This window comes from Strongylocentrotus purpuratus, unplaced genomic scaffold (genome assembly GCF_000002235.5).
Source record: "Strongylocentrotus purpuratus isolate Spur 01 unplaced genomic scaffold, Spur_5.0 spur5_scaffold_7, whole genome shotgun sequence".
Taxonomy (NCBI): domain Eukaryota; kingdom Metazoa; phylum Echinodermata; class Echinoidea; order Camarodonta; family Strongylocentrotidae; genus Strongylocentrotus; species Strongylocentrotus purpuratus.
In genome coordinates this window covers 20,452,846-20,462,235 of record NW_022145613.1, presented here as the reverse complement: position 1 = coordinate 20,462,235, position 9,390 = coordinate 20,452,846, and the positions used below count along the sequence as shown (strand labels likewise).

At 38.1% G+C, this 9,390-nt stretch overlaps 1 protein-coding gene across 1 annotated transcript; it reads right to left on the bottom strand.

The window, feature by feature from the left end:
• Nucleotides 1-1,869: 1,869 nt before the first annotated feature.
• Nucleotides 1,870-6,152, bottom strand: LOC105444279. The gene is made up of 2 exons (XM_030974465.1): nucleotides 5,806-6,152; nucleotides 1,870-3,761 (listed from the first exon to the last, which is right to left on the bottom strand). Exons 1-2 carry the CDS (start codon nucleotides 6,017-6,019, stop codon nucleotides 2,212-2,214), a joined length of 1,764 nt encoding a protein of 587 aa, XP_030830325.1. The 5' UTR covers nucleotides 6,020-6,152; the 3' UTR covers nucleotides 1,870-2,211.
• Between the last annotated feature and the right edge of the window lie 3,238 nt (nucleotides 6,153-9,390).

The window sequence follows — 9,390 nt, the reverse complement described above, 5'->3', positions numbered from 1 at the left end:
AATGTCTTCTTACTGACTACGGCATGTTTTAAACACATTCTACACTGTAGTTTTATTGCTTAACCATCTTTGATTGTCGATGCTTGTCACTGGTGCGGTTGTTTTATTCAGCAAGTGACAGAAGGCCAAAAAGGTCACAGGGATTTCATACACCCCCCCCCCCCTCTTCTTCGTATTCTTCTTCTTCCAAGTAACTTCAAGAGACGCATAGGCAAAGGTTAATCCCTTGTCCTTACTTTGCATTTATGCCCTTTTACTACATCTTGGTTTTGAAAGAGTATTGATATTAAAAATACTTCCCCCTTTCCGTTATATCCCCTTTTCTATTTTCCCCCTTTTTCCGCTATTCGTTTGAGGGGAGGCACTTCCCCCTTGCCCCTGTAACTTTATCACTGATATACATATTTGCAATGGTCTCAAAAAAGAATGATAATTTTCCATGTAGATAGTTAACAGGATTTGAAATGTTATTTCGTTCTTTCTAATGAAATTACAGCTTCTCTATAAAGTTGAAACGTACTATTTTCAGGTGAACACCAAAGTTGAATTCAGCATCAATCTTTATATTCTTAAATAAGATACATAAGTGATTTTAAAGCGATTTTATTAGTATTATTTCACGGTGTAGAAAAGGAAATAATTTATTAAACGTTTGACAACCTCAACATTGTTTGCGCTTTTACTAAATGCGGGTAGAAACGTAATGTAATTGCTTACAAATGATTTTACACAGAACTATATATCAATCTGTATTTCGTTTCTTGTCTTTCTGTTTGAATTAAAGAGAAGCTTGAGTTCTGGTAATGATAACAATATAATGTGTGTGCTTTCTCTCATTCTGTGTATGTCATTTTGAAAGAATATCGTAGAAATGTCGCCTGAAAACTTCTTCATGATGAGAAATAGCTGAATAGCTTGAATCAAGCATAACCAGTTTGTGATTTTCAGCAAAATCCAGTCAATGTCCTTCGTCTTTATCATTCCAAAACCTCACTGTTGTAGTACATAAACAACTTTTTCAAATTGCTTCCAGACAATTTCTTTCGCAATGTAATCGCCAAACTCGTACTCAACTTTATCCACATAAATATTTTTGCTGAATTTAAAGATTTCTATGATATTTTTCTCAAATTTTTCTTGTTGAAGTTGACGTATCGTATTATTATCAAAGATAGACATGGGCACTGTCCAATACAGAGTTGATATTAATCCCAACTATGTACATAGATATAGGGGACTGCAAACTTGTGATTGATTAGAGGACTTGTGAGGACTTGCGATTGATTTAGGATCAATCGCAACTCTTTATACGACGGAACCCAGATTTCTAGTTATGAAACTGAATTTCATAAACTTATATGAATTTTTTAACGGCTCATGTTCAAATAAAGCTTACAACAAACAACAAATAAAATATATTTTTTAAAACCTGATGGAAATAACAATCAGAAAAAAAGAGTTGTGCACATGTGGCATCACCTGTTCTCGGACCCGTTGCAGAGAAGGCGTCGTTAGGGACTTTTAGATTGAGTGGACGCGAACGTCGTGAACGTTCACTGATCATGCGTGTCCATGGCAAGCCGTTTTAACATTTATTCCTATTTCTTGATATCAAGAATCGGATTATTGATATCAAGAAATGATTTTCTGTTGTAAAGCAATGGTAGTTCTTGATATCAAGAAATATGAATAAATGTTAAAACGGCTTGCCGTAGACACGCATGATCAGTGGACGTTCATGCCGTTCTCGTCCACTCAATCTAAAAGTCCCTAATAGGAACTTTTAGATTTGCGTGGACTGCTACGTGTGACGTCCTTTTAAGGCAGTGCTTAAAGGGATGTCACACGTAGCAGTTCACGTTGTCGCCGTGTAAATCTAAAAGTCTCTATTTGCCTATGGACTGCATCCGGGACTGCATCAGGGGCTGCCAAGGTGTCGTCTAGCTTTGATGCACCATGTGAGCATTATTTCGTACAAAAAGGGATTTAGTTTGTTCTTCTGAAACTTTAGTTTTCGTCATTACCAGAACTCAAGATTTAATTCAAGGCTATAAACATTCTCGAGTGGCTTAGTAAAAAAGCAATATAAAACGGACTCTATAACAACAAAATCCATTGATATTCACCTGTGAATAAACTATCAGTGCCCACTTCCCGTTCCCGCGCATACGCTTCCCGTACATCAGAATAATAGATAGCGTAATGTTTTGATCAATCTTTAATTATGCCGATTCTACGTCCAAAACCTTTTACAATGACAATGAACTTCTTCATGATGAGGGCAATACACATGGATGTCACTGCCATACCAATCATTGTATACACACAGCACGCGATTAAGCTAGACAGTTTAGTATCTGGTACTAAATCACCGAAGCCAATTGTAGTTAATGTGATGAAACAGAAATAGAATGCGTCGAAGAAATCCCAGTTGGTTTCTAACATAGAGAATAAAATGGCACCGGAGGTTATGTAACTGAATAGAAGGAGTAAAACAGGCCACATAGGAATATCAGATATCTCAAGATTCCTAGCATCCCGTCCTTCGCTTGTGTCAGACTCACTACCTTCATAGATTGTTCCTAATTCCTCATCGATTGGATCACTTCGACGACCTTTCTTTTTCCGTTTACCCTTTCCCTTTCGACCACCTTCACGTATCGGCTCAGATTCTGGTTGAGCAGGCGGTGGCCGAGGATCGAAACCTTTATTCGCGATGTCGTTAAGGAGCTTGGTATTCTCCCCACATGATAGCTCTGGTAGAGCAAAGGCCAAGTCCTCTCGACTACTACCAAGGATCTTATCATAAGTAGCTAAACGTATTGCAAGAGTAGCGTCTATAAGCTTCAGTTTCCTATGATGATGTAATGAATAAAGACTGGGTGGTTTCATTAGAGTCTTTTTGCGTGCTCTTCGTCTCTTTGGAAAAGTGTTACCATGTCTATGATTGACTCCTAGTGTCGACCTTTCAATAGAGGCACTGCCTTCACTATAAGCATAGTCCCCTCGTCGTTTCCTACGTTTCTCTGCTCGCGGGTAGGTTTGTGACGCTGACGGACTATACCTTGACGCCGATGAGCTTTGCCTTGATATACTCTTCTGTTCTGAAGATGTTCGGCTCGCATCTCCTTCACTCCCATCTCCATCTTTCCTCTCCTCCCCCTCGCTTCCTTTATCGAACTGACGGAATTCAATACACGACTGTTGTCGAGGGAAAGACGAACGATTTTGTTTCCCGCTACCCTGCAGCTCTACGCTTGACTCTGCACGACTGGTTGTCGGGAATGGCTGCGAGCTGGCGGAACCGTAACTATCGCTCTTTGCTAGCGATGGCGATCTCCTATCCATCTCTGATGCAGTGCACAGTGACGTGACGTCGCTCTGGACATCGTCGACCGATCCTTGTTCCAACTCTTCACTGATAGGACGTGGAAGATTGATCAAGGATTGTTGACGTGGTGAACTGCCAAGACTACGTCGAGAGCCCTGTGTATCAGAAAAGACATCCTCCTCTTCATCGTTACCTCCAGCTAGTCTCTCAGCCATCTCATTCGATTCTGCGTATGGGGGTGGTAATCTAGGATCACTTGAGGATACTATATCCATGTTGAGGGACAGAGGACGTTGGCTGGTCAGTTTGGTCTGATTGTCCATGTTAACGATGGTTTGACGAGGCGGCTGAGAACTCTTCTTTGGACCTTTTTTGGATCCCTTTCGGACATTCTTCTTGCTTGGGGCGCCCTTTGCTGATTTGGTGCTTCCTGCGTTTTGGAACGGAAGAAAGAAAGAAGAAAAATCAGTTTAACAAAAACAATAATAAAATGCGTACACTGATACATCTAGGGAGAAAATGGCCGAAGAATTACGGATTCAGTCATAATGCAACACATATCAACACTGCACTGTTGATATTGGTAACATTGCAATGGCTACACTTGACTAATTGTGTGTTGAAAATTATTCTGTGTTAGAGAATGGGTTAATGTTACGACCATGACGTCAAATAATTTTGTTTTCTTCATTTCATTTATTTTCATATTTCTCATGTTACAAATACATTTCAAAATAAAGTTGTTATTTGTGTGATACAATAACAATCAATAATACATAATAAATAACATAAAGATAGGTGGTCAATTATAGAGTACTGATTTAACTGAGAGACCTACATGAAAGCAAGCTTGTAAAGATGTAGGCCCCATTGAAATAGTATGTGGTAATGAATGGAGGACGGATATAAATACTGACCAATCCAAATGAATTAAACAAAAAAAGAAGGGATAGAATTAAGAAACATGCGGTGGCGCTGTTTATATTGCCCCTCCCTATTTTAACATGTAGACAAAAGTACACGTAATTAATTATTGTACAATTATTGTAAAAGTGAAACAAAATTCTCGAGATAAGAGATTCCACCTCGGAAAAATCTTAGGAGAAGAGGGTAGCCTTTAAAATATGAATGGAAATCGATCATAATGTCGTAAGGAACTAAGAAGAGATGATGTCGAAATTATATCTCAAGGAAGAAATGATAGTTTGCGATAATTATTAATAGCGAAACAAATAGGATGAGGAAGTTGCCCCATCCCGAATAATAAGACCTTATATTTTGCAATATAAAACACCTGCATTCTAGCGATGCACCTTAATCGTAGGCTTAAATATTATTCTGCTAAGTCGCGTAGCAACTGAGCGAGAAAAAAACTTCAGTTTTTAATATTGAAACCTTGAATTCTAGGGCAATGCAGAGTCTTTACACTATTTCAGCCATCATCTATTATTTCCTTTATTTGTGTGCTCTTTTGTCGAAAGGGGTTGGGATGGGGGCACCCCCCCCCCCCCCCATATCACTCGGGATCGCCACCTTTGGGCACATTCTGTTTCATAGCAAATGTGAGCCCATTAAAATGCCGTTTAAAGTGACTCGGTAACATTGTTGAGTGTTGATGAAAAAACTGCGTCATTTTTCTATGAAATGTTACTTTTTATATTCTTTTTACTGTACTAATCCTCTATGTTAAACCACAAAGATATTTATACTTTTCTTTGAAGGCATCATTGTGCGACATCCTCTAACAGTAAATTCTCCCAACCAATCTTGAATTTTCTTAACCATTCTTCCATGGGAATTATAAGACAGGCTTTAAACAAATCTGTCAACACTTAAATGTCTGGAATGCCATATAGAGCCAATTCATTGATTTGTGGCGATTTAAATTCACCTAGCATTTAATTAAATTATGATAATATAATTGGAAGGATTCAGAAATCAATCAGATCAGTTTTTCCCAATTTTTATCATTAATAATAATCTGTTTTTACCTAAATCTTCAGATTATCTTTAATTGTACATGTAGCTTTGAAGTCGCTACCTTAGTTCAATTTCTCTCATCTGAGCAATGTTACCAAGTCCATTTAATCTTCGGCTCACTGGCTCGATTACACTTCCCTTCCCCTGTCCCGAATATTAATAATAATAATAATAATAATAAACGAAGCTGGTCTCGCTAATTCCATGACGCTGATATGTTTACCAGGTCTCTTTACTCCAATGATAATATTCGATTGCCTCGATTGCAATCATTATCAAGACTTGATATTCGGACTTTTTTTAAATTGGGAATACAAACTGAACAACAAAACATAGAGAGTGGAGAGATGAAAACAGAAAGAGAAAGAGATAGAGAGATAGAGAGAGAGAGAGAGAAGAGAGAAAGAGAGAGAGAGAGCGAGAGAGAGAGAGAGAGAGAGAGAGAGAGAGAGGGGGGATTTGTAGTTGGGGAACAGTAAGTCATTGGAAACAACTCAGTGTAGAAATACCTTTTCGCTGTAAAGTTTTCTTGGCTTGTTTTTTCCTCTTCTTTTTCTTTTTGGTTTTGCTACGCTTTCCACAACGAACTCTCTTACAGAGACGACTGGTGTACATTCTGTAGAGAAGCCGGGCTGAAGTCGCCATCACTCGGCCAACATTGGTCAGGACTAGAAGCATGAGAGGAATACCAAGTAGGGCGTAGAACATACAGAATAGTTTGCCTATAATCGTCAGCGGTGCAACATGACCATAACCTGCAGAATGGTAAACAGAAAATGATGGGGTCAATCAATGATTTGATCATTATTATACGTATCAAAAAAACTGTGTTGTATATATTAGGAATAATCAAGTGCAAACTAACAGTAATGACCACATTTATTCAATATTCACAATATGTTTTCTTTCCTTTTTTCTAATTGTGTTTGTTTTCTTTGTTTGTTTTTTGTTGCTGCTTACTTCTCATTATGTAGAGCTCGGCTGCTGAAGTCAACCATGTTAAACTTAGATTTGTTATGATAATAACTAACGTGTGCAAACAATTTCGAATGCTTTTGGAGAAACTTATCAAGGGAAGTGTAGTGATTGAAAAGAGAGAATGCTTCTTTAACCAGATTTAGCATGTTTAATTGTATATCAACATGACGTGTTATCGACCAATTTTCTTTCTCCTATCATTTCTTATATCTGCTTTAAATCTGGCAGAATCAATCTTATTAGCCCCTCTAAAATGTATGGTTTGCAAACAGGTAACCCTGCCATTGAAATGTAAACAACATGCTTAAGGTGGAATAAATCATAACGCAATTCAACTATGAATGGAATATGAAATGAGCATACATTCAACATTTTAAGAAGATCAAGCAGTTTTCCAACGCTGGAAGTTCACATTAATGTTACTCTAAATGTGTTGAATTAAGATGGACATGTACCATCATTTTATAGTTTATATTTTCACGATATTTAATATCCACGATAATTATCATTCGCTATAGAGAGGCCCTCGTATTTCTAGACATGATGAAGCGCGAAAAAAATTCACCAAAAATTATTTATCCGGCCTAATAATCCTCCTCCATTCCTCCCACGGCCAGCACCGACAAGAGATAGTGAGAAATGGGCATGGGCAATTTTGTTCTATCTTCTAATTGGGTGAAAGAAGAGCATGGAACGATGTAGGTTCATATAATTGACCTAATTAACAATGAGTAATCAGTAATACATGATACATCCAAGTTTGCTAATAAGAAAGCATTGCTTGAACTGAAGCCTTTTTAATGCAGATGAATCTGAGAGATGAGATGAAATGTAAATGTATTACAACTATCCCCGTGAAATTCATAGTATATTTTCTAACGGCTAATACTGGTATGACGTAACCAGGACACAAGACCGCGGTGTTATATGCGACAAAATTAATCCAGGACCCTTGAGCATCCACTATAAGAGTTGGGGTCTGCTGGCATAGATGGGTCGGAGTCTTCATAGTCTGATATTCTCAGCTTGTTAGACTTTGTTTAACTTGTAGGCTTAAACATTCAACCCTTAGCAGACCCATTCAAGAATAGCTGTTATGTTCCTGGGCAGCAAGATAACCTTAGTGGTAAATGGTGAGTGCTAGTGACATCATTGGCCTACGAGGCTGCATCCTTCCATGGACCTTTTTTACCCCTCCCCACACCCCGCCCCGAATTTTCAAACCCCCACCCTTTTTTACCCCTCCCCATACCCTGCCCCGAATTTTCAAACCACCAATATTTCGACAAACCGTTATCTCATATTCGGCAACGAGGTTGTCTCCAGTATTTTAAATACACTGCCTAACGTTACAGATCAAATTACACCCACAAATGGTTTTAAAAACACCACTAGTCGCTGGAAAGCTGATATTTGGGCAAAATGATGGCAGCCTATACCCTCCTTTTCCATGCCCGCCTATAGTTATAATGATGATGATGATAGAATCAGATAAAGTTTTTAAAAATATAGGCAAAAATAACTTTGGACAGTTGAGAAATTGTCATTTGTTTTTTCATAAAAATAACAAAACACCTGCCTTTATTCCTGCTTGAAGATGACACTCGCTTAGGCATAAAATCAATCAAAGTAAAACATCATAGACAACAGTCAAAAGGCCTGAATGATAATTACCAAAATGAAACAAACAAGCAGTAGCCAGACATGGCATGCCTGCTTCTGAGAATATCCAGATGTAGTGAGGGAAAATCAGCAATTGTCGTGTTTATTATTTTAATCGTCGCATAAAGTTGATGCTCACCGTAAATAAGGACCATTACAACTCATATCGTGTATACAAAGTGTTGACATTGCTATAAACCGCCCACAATAAAATGGTGAATATTTCTGTTCCTCTGTTCTTATTCCTGATCCTATCTATTGCCAAACTTGCTATATTTATCTTTATGACACAGAGTCATGAACATGCAAATTGCTCGATGAAAAGTTTATGAAATGCTCGTTGAAGGTGATCGAGGCACTAGAATGAATTTAAACATTTTCATAATTTCCCTGGTCACTTGATTTTAAGACAGCAGTTGAGCGTGCACCATCTCCATCCCAGTGAGTATTACTCTCATGCATGCTTGCATTCAGGAAAGACAAACACATTGCTTTACTACAATGCTCACCAACTATCTCTTGGGTAAGACTGGCAATGTAATGTTTCCCCCAAAGGATGTTAGTAGTCCCGCGGCTGGAAATCGAACCTAGGACCATCCATATCATCCATAACCCAGTGACTTAGCCCCAACATCACCACAACCCTTTACATTTTGAGGTTTTTTAGATAACTTTTGACAACTATTATTATGACTCAGTATACGTTTGAAATAATACCGTGGATAAAATAAACAGACCATTTAAGAGGATAAATTTCAGTTTACTCGATATTGCTCTGGAAATGCATAAAAGTAGTACAACTTTTTCGACAATCAAAATATGAAATGGACACTGACATTTTTTTTTTTTTTTTTTTTTTTTTTTTGGGGGGGGGGTTCGGGTGTTCTCGCATTCATTTTCTACGCGTGCTTTTATATTTTGTTCTAATAATATATAAGGGAGGGATAGCTCCCCGCTCTTGCGGCCAACAGATGGATGCTTGGCTGGGTGTAGCAGCTTGGTTTTGTCATGGACTGAAACAGTCAACATTTATGAGCTTTTCATTCAAGAAAATCAAGGTAATCGAGACAACAAACGAATAAAATAGTTTGTTGATTATTAATAAATAAATAAAAGCGTTTATGCTATCAAATTCGCATCGTTGGTGCAACGCAAATGCTCAAAAGCATCGAAGCTTGATTTCATTCACTAAGACCACAGATACCCGTATTTATACTTGAGCAGCAAGAAGGGCAGGAAACCACTATCATGATTATAGAACTGGTTTGCTAACAAACAAAAATAGGTATACGCCATAGTCTGGCTATGAGACTGGGGCTTATATTCGAGAGCTACGAAAGTCAAACTATATCAATGCTTACTTCTAAAGGCTGTCTAGTCCGTTATACATGTAACGCTAGAGGCTGAGTTCGAAGAATACATACAGGTAAGCGAGGTGT

Bases quoted from the DNA above. Each gene is read 5' to 3' on its own strand.
- LOC105444279 (XM_030974465.1), bottom strand. From the start codon at position 6,019: ATGTTCTACGCCCTACTTGGTATTCCTCTCATGCTTCTAGTCCTGACC. The intron at 3,762-5,805 runs GTTGTTTCCAAT...TCCAAAACGCAG, and splicing joins AAAAGGTATTTCTACACTGA to GAAGCACCAAATCAGCAAAG.